The sequence below is a fragment of the Lontra canadensis genome, unplaced genomic scaffold, assembly GCF_010015895.1.
Source record: "Lontra canadensis isolate GAN:19392208 unplaced genomic scaffold, GSC_riverotter_1.0 scaffold3, whole genome shotgun sequence".
NCBI lineage: Eukaryota > Metazoa > Chordata > Mammalia > Carnivora > Mustelidae > Lontra > Lontra canadensis.
Genome location: NW_022630997.1, coordinates 44,227,177 through 44,239,439, shown reverse-complemented (window position 1 = coordinate 44,239,439; position 12,263 = coordinate 44,227,177). Strand labels below are relative to the sequence as shown.

The 12,263-nt window shown below is 53.9% G+C and overlaps 1 protein-coding gene across 1 annotated transcript in view; it reads left to right on the top strand.

The window, feature by feature from the left end:
* Positions 1–3,427: 3,427 nt before the first annotated feature.
* Positions 3,428–12,263, top strand: part of SLC29A3 (solute carrier family 29 member 3) — a 38,837-nt gene continuing 30,001 nt past the window's right edge. The window contains exons 1-2 of the mRNA XM_032841064.1: positions 3,428–3,464; positions 6,728–7,029. Of these exons, the coding sequence (XP_032696955.1) occupies positions 6,730–7,029 (300 nt within the window). The 5' untranslated portion in view covers positions 3,428–3,464; positions 6,728–6,729. The remainder of the gene's footprint in view (positions 3,465–6,727; positions 7,030–12,263) is intronic.

Here is a 12,263-nt window from a genome sequence, read left to right as displayed (position 1 = left end):
CATCCATCGGGCTCTCTGCTCAGCGGGGAGCCTGCCTCCACCTCTCTCTCTGCCTTTCTCTCTGCCTACTTGTGATCTCTGTCTGTCAAATAAATGAATAAAATCTTAAAAAGAAGAAGAAGAAGAAGAAGGAGGAGGAGGAGGAGGAGGAGGAGGAGGAGGAGGAGAAGAAGAAGAAGAAGGAGGAGGAGGAGGAGGAAATAGGTACCACCTTCAGAGTCAGACAGACTGGAGTCGGGGGGTGGCAAATACAGTCTCCACCATCCTATGACCTTGGGCCAAATACTTCACTTTATGAGCCTGGGACTTCTGCCCTGTGGAATAGGGCTAACCAGGATGTGAGGCCCCAGGGAGGGTGGCCAGGTGGCCAGTCATTGCTGACTCCCGGCACCTGCCTGCCGATGCCCCCACAGCACCGTGCACACCCCTGCAGGGGTTCTCACGCTGGCCTGCCTCCCCAAGGAAGGGTCCAAACTCCTCCAAAACAAGACCTCAGCCCTCCATACCTTTGCACCTCTGCACAGTCTTCACTCTCAACACTTCTGACGCCAAATGTGTGGGGTCTTTCCCCACCAACCACCAATCCTCCCTCTCTCCGGTGTCCTGCAGTTCAGTTCAATTCTGACACAACTACGGGGAGCTGACATTAGTCCTGTAACGCTGTCCAAACTTCAGACGCCAGTCGCACACATGGGCTGCCCAGGGTATCCAAACTGCTGTCCGACTTGGCTACAAGGTCAGGGGTTCCTACTACGACACCCCACCTTCAGTTTCAATAATTTGCTAAAAGGGCACACAGAATTCAGAAAAACAATGTACTATGGTTGGTTTATTATAAAGTATACAGATGAACAGGGTCCAAGGTCCCCAGCAAAGGAGCTTCTGTCCCCATGGAGTTGTGGTGCACCATCCCCTAAACAAGTGGACATGTTCCCCAACTCAGAAGCTCTCTGAACCCCATCATTTAGGGGTTTCTATGGAGGCACAGAGGCATGATTAACGAACTGGGTAGTCATTGTGATTAAATTAATCTTCAGGTCCTCTTCTCCCTAGAGGGGGGCATGGTCCTGAAAATCCCAACCTCTAGATCCGTGGTTGCTTCCTCTGGAACAATCTGACCCCACCCAGAAGCTATCTTGGGGCCCGGCAAGAGTCATCTGATTAGCATAAACCCTGGCGTGGTCCAAAGGGGCTTGTTATAAACAAACAAACGAACAAACAAACCAACTGCTCCTAGTGATGAGGGAGCAGAAGGCTAGTTGAAGACAAAGCATACACCGACACCCTGTAACCTCCCCCCTTCCTCCACTCCTGGGTGGGACATGTGTGACATTTGTACAGGGATCTATCAACTATCTTAATGTTCATACCTTGCTGGGGATGGGAGGCAACATTAACTTGACAAAGGCATGACTTCTGGTATCTGGTGTCCTGTAAGTCGGTCCTCTTTAACATGTGAAAGTTCTTTTGAAACATTTTCTTTACTTCCCCCAAACCCAGATTCTATAATCAGCCACTCCTCAGGACCCAGGGCAGCAGCTCTTTCTGCCCACGGGTCCTGTCCCGATGCTTTAATAAACCACCATTTTGCTCCAAAGATGTCTCAAGAATTCTTTCTTGGTCATTGGCCCTGAACTTCACCCCACCGAACCTTACCTATATTCCAAAACCACATCACTATCACCCCTATTACCCAGGAAATTCCAAGAGTTTCAGAAGCTCTCATGTCCAGAACTGGCCACAGGTCGATGTTAATAACAAAATTCAACCAAGTGAATTTGAGGATCTAATTGGCTTTATTAAATGATTTTTCGGACTGGACAGCAGCAGAGCGGCACTCCGAGGCATTGTACAAAATGGGAGATTTTTATAAATGGAGGGTGGGGGCAAGAAAATTTTTAGGGGAAAAAAAGGGATCTCTCCCATGGAGGTTGTTTGCTAGGGGAAAAACAAGGTATCTTATCATGTGGATTGCCTTATTTTTTGTTGGGCATAGGGTGGGAGGGACAGGACCCCGGGTGACAGATTTATTGGTGTTGCTAGAAAGAAATATTTCCTGACTGACCAGTTAAAGCCACATTTCTGGGGGAGGTTGAAACTGCATTTAGTTTGGGAATTAATCCCCAGTTTGGGAACTCACTCATTTGGGGCCTGCAGTTTTCTTTCTTTAACACCAAATGTATACATGCATACATATATATATATGCAAGCATGTGTGTGTATATATATATATATATATATATATATATATACATACACATATATATGCATGTGTGTGTGTGTGTGTGTGTGTGTATTCAAGATTTTTATTTATTTTAAAGAGAGAGCATGTGGGAAGGGGGGAGGAGCAGAGGGGAGGAAGGGGTTAAGACTCTCAAGCAGACTTCCCGCTGAGTGCAGAGGTGGATGCCTGGCTGGACCTTGAGATCACACCTGAGCTGAAACCAAGAGTCCCAGGTTAACCAACTGAGCCACCCAGGCACCACCCACCAAATATATATTTATATCACGATATCACGGGTCCTCACTGCGGTAGGTCTGTTTAATGAAGAAAGCACGGTGTTCTGAGCCTGCCTCACCTTGTCCCAAGGGCACCCAGCACTGAGCACCCTTTGGAGGTGGGCATCGAATGTGAGCAGGGATTTTAGACCCCCAGCTCCATCGTGGTTTCGGGTAAGCCCAGTCTTCCCCCTTCTGTGAAAGAGGCGTACTTGCACCCCTGTGCCTCAGGCATGCGAAGGGTAAAGAGCATGGCAGATGGAGGTGAAGGGCATGGCAGAGAAAGGAAGAGGGTCGGGTAAAGGTGGCCGCCTTGGCCTACCACTCGGACACGAAGGTCTGGGGGCTGGGAGAGGACCTGGCAGGACGGTCCTGAGGACCTGTTCCCCTCCCGACCACCGCCCGCCAGGCTTGCCCTCTGCCTCAGCCAGACAACATGCCTCCAGAAGGCACTGGCAAGGAAAAGCGTCATGGCGCTAGCCTGGCACATGGGAGGCTTGGACACTAAGCGCCAAAGCTTGGTGGCTGGGCCGGCAGGAGGATGGGGAGGAGTGATGGGCAGCAGTTAGAGGGGACTCTCTGCAGGGGTCTGGGGGCGAGGCGAGCTCTTCTGGGTCCCGGGGCACAGGCACTGGAGACCACAGGGGCCGGCCCCCCGGGGGAGAAGGAGCACGCGCAGCAGCCGGGAGGCCAGCGCGGACGTCGCACGGGGCTGCGGGCGCCTCGCCCGGTCTACCTGTGCAATGCGCGCAGGCCCGCAGGTGCTCCGCGTGCGTGGGGGGACGTCTGCTTGGAAGGGTTTGCAAACCCGGAAGCGTCTGCGGGGCGGGGCGGGGCCAGGGCGGGGCCGGGGCGGGGCGGGGCCGGGCCGGGAGGCGGAGCTCGGCCTGCGGCCCCTCCGAGCCCGGACTCGCAGTGGCCGCGGCGGCCGGGGAGGCAGCGGCGGCGGCGGCGTGGCGGCGACAGTAAGTGCGGGCCGGAGGTCGGGCGCGGACCTGACCCCTGCCTGGCCGGCTCTTCAGGCTCCCGGCCGCCTCCTAGTCTCGCACTTTGGCGGCTTCCCCCGAAGAGCCCTTCTGGGGGCTGCTCCACGGGAACCGGGCAGGGTGTCGGGGGGTGGGTGCAGTTCAGCCCCTCCACTGCGGCCCCTCTGACCTCTCTCTGTATCTTTCCCCATCAACCCCCCCTCTAACTCCTGGCTCCCCCCGCCACCCCCGGCTAATTTTTCCCTTTCTGGGTCGCTATGCTTTTTCTCCCCCAGATTCTCTCCCCTCCTCTTCCTCCTCCTCATGGATTTCCTGACACGGGACCTCACTGCCTGGTTGTGGGGGGCCTGGATATGGGCCAGTCAGCCCAGAGTATCCAGAGGGTGGCTGACTCCTAGTTCAGATTGGGGGAGTGTGAGGCTGGGGATACCTCCAACCCCAAAGGCCATACTGCCATGCTGTCTGGGTGGCACCCTGTGTTCCCCAGCTATCCTTTACCGTGGCTTAGCATCACCAGCTCCCCATCCTCATTTCACAGATGAGGAAATCGAGGCACAGTGGGGGACATCGACTTAGCCAGAGTCAGAAGCCTCTGGGGAACCAGCCCCCAGTTCCAGATGGTGGTCTGAAGCAGGGAGGGACACCACACATTTCTGTTTCTTTGTGGGGGTGCTGCCCCTTCCCACAAGTCACCCAGGAAGGGAGCTCCGCCAAGCCTGGCCAACTCCTGCAGGTGACTGAGGGGTACACAGCAGGCAGTGGCCAGCCCACGCTGGTGACACCAGGGCTCTTCCTTAGCTTTCTTTTTCCTTTCTTTCTTTTTAATCCAAACGCCAGCAGCTAGCTTTTATAAAGAGTAATAAGACTTTGCTCACTTCAGTGCCCTGGCCTGTGACCCACGTTAGAGAAAATTTCTGGCTCCTTCTTCAGAAGCTCAGTCAAGGCTGAATGGTCCTGGACAAATACATGCCTGGAGATGAGAGTGAGCTGGAGTGACCCCGCTGCGGGCCCCTGCCCCCACCCCTGTGGCTGGAGCATCTGGAAAGAACCACTCGTTCTCTGCCTGTTGTCTTACATGGGTCGTAGTTTTTACATTTCTAAACACTAATTGAAAAATGTGTGTGTGTGTGCACCTGGGCAGGCACACTGTGTGTGTGCCCACACTGGGTAGTTTGCTAGAGCTGGACTTCCTGTGCAGCAAGGCTAGGAAAGACCACCTGCTGCTCAGCCAGGGGAGCTGGAAGATAGACTTGCTGGCGGGATGTTCAGGCGTCCAACAGCCTCTTCCCTGCCCGCTCGGGGGTACATGCTCCAAGGGAGAGCATATGCTGACGGCCCAGACAGAGCCCATTCATTCAGCAAATACTGGTGAGGGTGCCCTGCATCCTCTTCGCCTCTGCTCACAGCTCACTGTCCATGAGGTCTTCTAGAAGGAGGTCTATACTTGGAGCCAGCAGACATGGGTTCCCATTGCCAGCCAGCCTCCTCTGCTGGGTGGGCCTGGACTGCTTGGCTATATAACCTTGTCCTTGCCATTTGGCTGCTGTATGACCTTGGCCCAATGACTGAACCTTTCTGAGCCTCACTCTTCATCTGGGAAATGAGTCTTAGGGTAGTACCTATCATGTTGTGCTATTGTCAGGCTCAAGTGCGAGGCACGGACCTTGGCATTGTGTGAACACCAGAATTTATTTTAGCTATTGGGAATTCTTAACTGTTTGAATGTGGGGCAAATCAACTGCCTTCAAGGCTTCATTCTTTGCCTCTGAAAAAAGGAGGCACTAATTCCTGTCCTGCTTAATTCCAGGGAATGTTGCGAGGCTCTCCTGAGATAACAGAGAAGGCTCTGTGCCTTTGTGACGGGGTGTTCCCATCTCCCCAGGGAAGGAGGGCTGGATACTGTGAGTTAAGGGTCAGCCTCCGATGGGAGCCACGTTGATTTCTGGATGAACTGGGGAAAATCTATTGCAGGAAAGACTACAATGTCCCCTCCTCAGCTCAATGGAAGTACTGCTCATTTATCACGCTGCCACCATGTCCTAGGTGCCACATAGAGCGTGGAAACAGGCATGCTACTTGTAGTCAAATTCAGCAGCCAGCCAGCCAGCCAGGTGACAAACCCAGGATGGCAGGGAAGACACTGACGTTCATGCAGCAGCTGCTACCATGGGCCAAGCACTGCCAGCCAGTTTCAGTTACATAATCATCATAAAAAGGCCTCCCTGGGTTTACAGATGGGGAAATTGAGGCTCAGAAGCAGGGTGACTTGCCCAAGGTCAGGTAGGCAGTAGTTCCTAGCAACCTAAAATTTCAGTTAGTTTAAGGTGCTGTCACAGATTGGGAGTGGTTGTCTCCTGGTGGGATGTGAGGGACAGAGGTGGCGACCCGGGCAGGAACTACACACCCAGGCTTGGCCATGGACCTGGTTTGTGACCTTCTGCTCTTCAGACCTCTGCTTCCCGAAAATTAAATGAGGGAGTGGACTCTTGGATCTCTCAAACCAGCTTCTGAAGGCAGCTCTAGACACCATGGTTTTAGTGGTTTTTTAAATGTAATTTCATTGGAATGCCTTTATTTTTATTTATAATTTTATTTCTCAACACGTAACACCTTCACATAGTTCAGAATTCAGAAGGCACAGAAGAGGAGGCAGGGAAGACTCCTCCCTCCCCGTTACCCCCAGCCTCCTTCCTCCTTGTCCCCAGCCTCCCTCCCTGGGGCGACAACTCTGAAATTTCCCGTGTGTCCTTCCAGAGGATATTCTCCCCCCACCCACCCCAGCCCTGCCTGCTTTTTTGCACAAATAATTACATATTCTGCGCACCTTCCTGCTCCTTAATTTTTTCACATAAATTTGAAAAGAGTTTGGAGAACATGCTTTGCCTGTCAAGGGTCCTAATTCCTTTTTTTATGGCTCCATAGACATTTGAAGGCCTTGAGCTCGGGTTTACCCTTCTGGATCGATAGCTAGAGGTCCCACTGTGCCATGTGGCCTACTTTCGGCCACCCCACAGCGTGTTTGCTACCTATGTCACCCTGCCCGGGGACGGGACGGATGCTCTGGTCACTTACAGTTCTGGTATCCTGTCTTTCTCCCCGATCCTTAAACCTGAAGCCCTCTAACCTTGCTTTGGTGACCCATGGTGGGGGCAGAGTCAGCTCTGTGGGGCCAGCTGAGTCCCTAGCTAGGCCCAGCCTAAGCTTCTGATCGCCTGCCCTGTCTCTGTGTCTCTCTGCTCCAGTCATGGCCATGGCCTCCGAGGATGACTTCCATCACAGTTCGAACTCCACCTACAGAACGGCAAGCAGCTCCCTCCGCACAGACCAGGAAGCACTGCTTGAGAAACTGCTTGACCGCCCCCCGCCCGGCCTGCAGAGGCCCGAGGACCGCTTCCACGGGGCCTACATCATCTTCTTCAGCTTGGGCATCGGCGGCCTCCTGCCGTGGAACTTCTTCATCACTGCCAAGGAGTACTGGGTATTCAAGCTCCGCAACTGCTCCAGCCCAGCCTCGGGGGAGGAACCTGCGGGTTCGGACATCCTGGTAAGGGCGCGTGTGTCCTGAGAGTAGGGAACAGCTGGATGGGGCGACGGTACTTGGGTGTTCCGTTCCAGGATGGTTTACAGCCTGCTGTGAATGTGGATGCAAACCAGTGCATTGTGTGGAGCGCAGTAGACAGACCTCAGTCATGACACATGTTTTATGCAGTGCAGCCTGCGGCCTGCTTACTGTTTAACTTGGGCAGCAGATGCAAGTGGGGAACCTAAGAACCCAGAGTTCATGACTCCAGGGATTTGAAAAGGTGGCTCTGATAGCAGTAAGTTCAGCTCTTCCAGAAAACTCCCCCAAAAGCAGTGGTAAAAGAGATGGAAGCTCATTTTTCTCTCATGTTCAAGTCTGGAGGGGCCAGCCGAATGCTGGTATAATGTTCCATGTGGTCAGGAACCTCATTGCTCCACCATGTAGGGCTTCCATGGTCAAGGTCACTTCACAGTCCCAGATGGCTGTTGGTGCTCCAGCCATCACAGCAAGAGGAGGAGAGGCATGAGAACATTCCAAGAAGTAACACAGATTGCTTATGCTTCCATGGCATTGGGCAGAACTCGGTCACGTGACCACATGATCTGCAGAGGGGCCTGCAGAATGTAGCCTTTAGATGTAGTCATTATCCCAGAGAACTGTGTGCCCAGCTAAAATGGGAGGTTGTACAAGCTGTGGGAGACTGGGGGAACAAAGACCGGGCTATCACTAGTCTTGTCACCAGGGGAGAGATTACTGTGACTCAGAGCAGGTGGCCTACAAGGGAGGGGATCTTCCAGGTGGGAGGGAAAGCCTGAGCAGAGGCAGGATGGGGGGACGCTCAGGTGTGTGAGGGGCAGTAAGGCACTGGGTTTCCTATATGCGGGGTGCATGTAAATAAGGCTTGAGATCATTGCCTGGATGCTGAAGTCATTGCTTGGGCCTTGAATGCCAAGGTGAGGCATGGGAACTGTGTTCAGTGGGCAATGGCACCACTCCCACCTCCCGCCGTCAGGGCTGCTCCCTTTGTGGCATGACTTTTCCCTTGGGCGGGGGCAGTGTTAAAGACAGAAATTACTCTACCGCTCGTTAAAACATAAGGAAGGCTGTACTCAAGGCTGTTGCAACAAGGAAGAGAGATCGGCTCAACTCCAGATACTGCAAGGACATGGGGGGTTTATAGCCGTGGAGCAGAGTGAGAGCTCCGTGGATGGAAAATGAGAGGAATTAGTGGATGGAAAAAAGAGGAGCCATCAAGAGCAGGGGGCTTCTTGCTAAAGGCAGGTCAAGGGCATGCACACCAGGGGCTGGGGATGAAGAGCTTGCCCAGATTCCGATGGTGGTCGGATATCTAGGGTCGGGGGGCTTCTCCATAAATGGACTCAGCAGGATTCTTGCTAGGCCTGGGCTGGGCAGGTAGAAGACAGGATGGAGGCCACGGTCAAGGCCTAGTGCAGGAGAGGTCTCCGAGGTTCAGGTAATCTCTATCCGGAGCCTCAGTGTCCACAGCTGATCCAGTCTGTGTCTCCTTTCTCTTGGAAGCTCATGGATGGGGAGAGTGTGGGCATCTCTGAAAGCACTCCAGGCTGGAGGGTTGCCAGCTGCCCTCTCCTCCGGACAAGAAGAGAGAACCCTAGCAACCCTAGCCATACCCCTTGACTGGCCCAGGCAGTGGCCCACCACCCCTTTTCTGAAAGCACCTTTGAAATCCCTGTCCTAAGCACAAAGAACTCTCCCCAGTCTTGTAGGGATAAATCCAACACACTGACTGGAGCGTCCCTACTGTCTATCTCAGGGACCATACACGGCCACACATCGCACTCACACAGGGAGTTTTTAAAAATCCCAGTCTTAGCCCCACCACAGGGCTTGTGATTGAACTAGGCTGAGGTGTGGGAGGGACAGAGGTATTCCAAGACTTCGCACTCCCTCCTTTGGCCTCAGGCCCTTGGTTCTGACACCCTGCCAAGGCCTGTTTCTGCCAACTCAGGGATTCGAAGACACCTCCCAGGGCCAGAGCAGTGCATGGCCAAAGAGGGGTCCTGGGAAGGGGGTCAGGACTTCAGAGCCTCCTACCCAAGGTGTGTTCCCTGGACCAGCATCACCTGGGAGCTTGTTAATGACACGAGCCCCACTGCAGACCAGCTGAGTCAGCAGCTACCTGATACCAAGCCCCCCGGGTGACTGCCAGGCCCTTTAGAGTTTGAGAAACACTCTCCAGGGCGTGGCTTCCAGCCTACGGCTTGGGCTCCAACCTGCCTTTGCCAGCGCCTCACTCTCTGGCCTCCGGGCGGCCTCGTCTTCCTGGCATGGAACAGGAGGCTGCTACTACCACCAGCTTCTTAGGGTTGTTTCAAGGATTCGGTAAAGAATTCGGCACACCAGCACTGAGCTGTAAATGCTGTACAAACATTATTATCATTATGACCGCTTGGGGGATGGGGCACTGCCGAGCGGCATGTGGCCCTGTGTATTTCCAGACGTCTGGCTTCGCCAGGGTGCTTTATGATCCACTTTTCTATACGAGTGACTCAAGCATCCCAGTTCCTGCCAGCGTCAGTAAATTACCCAGCCCACTTGGGCTTCTTCCAGAAGATTCCTGTCTGTCTGGGCCAGTACCCGGCCATGGCAGCCCCCGGGGCTGGACTGAGTGTGCACCTGTCCTGTCCTCTCCTCCGTCTCCGTCCATCTCCTCGGCCCCCAGGGGCAGGAGAGGAAGCCGAGGCCAGTGCCTGGGAGTGCGGCCGCACGCAGTGGACGTCTGCCGCGAGCTGCTCGAGCTGCAAGGCGGTCCCTTCCCAGCTGCAGGCACTTAGCATTCCAGGCCCTGCTAGGATGCTTTATTGCCTCTTTCCAAGTGCTGGCAGGTGCAGATGTAGTACCTGGGGCTGCGCGGAGCTCCTGGCTCTTGGCATCAGAGATGAGAGACCTGTCACCCCTCGATTCATGGGCCGGGTCTGGGAAGCAAGCATGCTGGGGCGTTTCTGCATTTTGCAGGCCATTTTTCTTTGCCTAATTCCTCATTCCTGCCACCCACCTCCCCAGTTCGTGCCCACTATCTTCCTGATTCCCCTGCAAGAGGTGGTGGGCCTGCCCTGTCACCTGAGGGCCACTTTGGGGCAAGGAAGGGAGGAGTCAGATGGGTCTGTCTCCAGCCGGCCACCTGCAACTCAGTTAGCTCCGGGTGTTGTTTTTTTTCTGTACTTTCCTTTTAATATTTCCCAAGGATGGATACCATGGGCTAGGGAGTTAGGCTGAGTAAGCGTGTTGGTACAGACCCTCTTCCCCTCCAGTTTAGGTGACTTTCAAGGTCACCTCCCATCCCAGGCTCATTTTCTTCTGCCGTGGACAGTTTGGGGGATGGTTTAGAAAGCGTCCTGCTCACTTGCCCCCTCGACTATAGTCCCTGGAATAAGAACTTTGAATAAACCCACCACAGGCCTTCGGGCCCAGAGCCCAGAAAATTAGAGCATAAAAAAGGAAGAATTCCTCTGAAGAGGTGGTGCCACGGGGTGCCACGGTGGCCGCCATCTTCTGAGCCCGGCGCTGGGCCCGCAGTACCAGCAGGGGTGTTAAACTCGCCGCTCATCAACTGTTTAGAAAAAAGCTACGCTCAGAAATGTTCAGTAATCTGCCTCCAGTCACATGGTGGGCAAGGGCGGTAGAGAATATCACAGAGAATTCAGATGGACAGCTGATTGCAAAGTTGGTCAAGCTCAGAGAGTGGTGTAGAGGGGAGCGTTCTGGAGATGGGAGGGCCCCCACCCCACCCTATCCCCCTGACTCTGCCAAATGGAGAGCCTGTCCTTGGTCTGGCTTCCTTTTCCACCCTGGGAGAACAGGTGCCTCAGCTCTACCCCTGGATCTGGACCCAGCTTCCAACTGTCATCGTCCCTGATCCCTTTCCTACCCCTGCCCCCTGGTGCCCCCTTGGCTCTGGGGTCTCTACGCCGTCCCTGAACCTGTGGGGCTCTCCTCACCCTCCACTTGGCCTCTCCTGCAAATCTGTCTGGGCTCCCCCTGGGCCAGGGAGTATAAGCCAGACCTGCTCCTCTTTCTACCCCCTGAGAGGAGGGGGACCACACCTTCTCCTAGTCATTCCCTGCCATGAGCCCCCCACGGCCTCCTCCTCACACATTCTTCTGATGTGCCTTGTCCTGTCCAGGGCTTGTCTCTGAGGGGACTGCAGGACATGACCAGGTCATGGGTGGGACCTACAGTCTTACTTGGTGTCAGCAGAGCCTGGACCCAGGCCTGGCAGTCCGCTGCTGCCCTGTCCATCCCCCAACCAGAGGGAGCCCCATTGGCCCTGTCTGAGGAAGTGGAACCTCTCCTGCTGCCACCCGTCTGGGGTAGGGGATCCTAGGTCCCCAGAGCCCACTTCCTCCTCTGGTGCTTGCCACACGATTCGTGGTATTGGGTGTCTGTTGTGAGGGGGCTGCTGTGCCACACTCTGCCGACACTAGCTTGTTTCACCGCACAGAACCTCTGTGAGGCAGGAGTGTTATTATCTGTGATGAGAGGACCCAGTCCACAGATGGGCCTGCCTCCCCCACTAAACTGTGAGCTCTCCTACTATATGTCCCGGTGCCCTTAGCACAACCTGCACAGTGCCCAGCACATAAAAGTAATAAGAGAAATCTGTCTCATTAGTTACTGAATGGCTGGCAAGGAAAGCCCCATCACCCCACTCCAAGATAGGGATGGCATAGGTCTGCAAAGAAGCAGAAGAAGATCTGGGGGTCATAGTGGCCACCACCAAAGCATTTTTTTCATGTGGATTGGCACAGACATGAAGTGAGATTTCTTTTTAAAATTTTTTTAAATTCAATTTTAATTTTAATTCAATTTTAATTTTAATTCAATTAATTAACATATAAAGTATTACTGGTTTCAGAGGTACAGGTCTGTGATTCATCAGTCTTATATAACACAAGTGCTCTTTATATCACATGCCTTCCTTAATGTCCATCCCCCAGTTACCCCATTCCTCCACACCCCACCGCCCAAAGTAATATTTCTTCTCTAGGGAACAGACCCAGACTGGTCTGGTTCAGTGGAATGAGGGAGGGGGTGTCCTAGGACATCCCCTCATTATAGCACCTTAGTCCTGGCCCAACCCCTCAGCACCCCCCAAAAAAGCAGGAGAGCATGGCTTGGAAGCTATCCTTATGAACAAGGGCAGACATCCCAGTTCAGAGAGGTAGGGTTAAAAGGAACCAGGATGAACTAGTTTGGAGAAGAGAAAACTGGAAGAC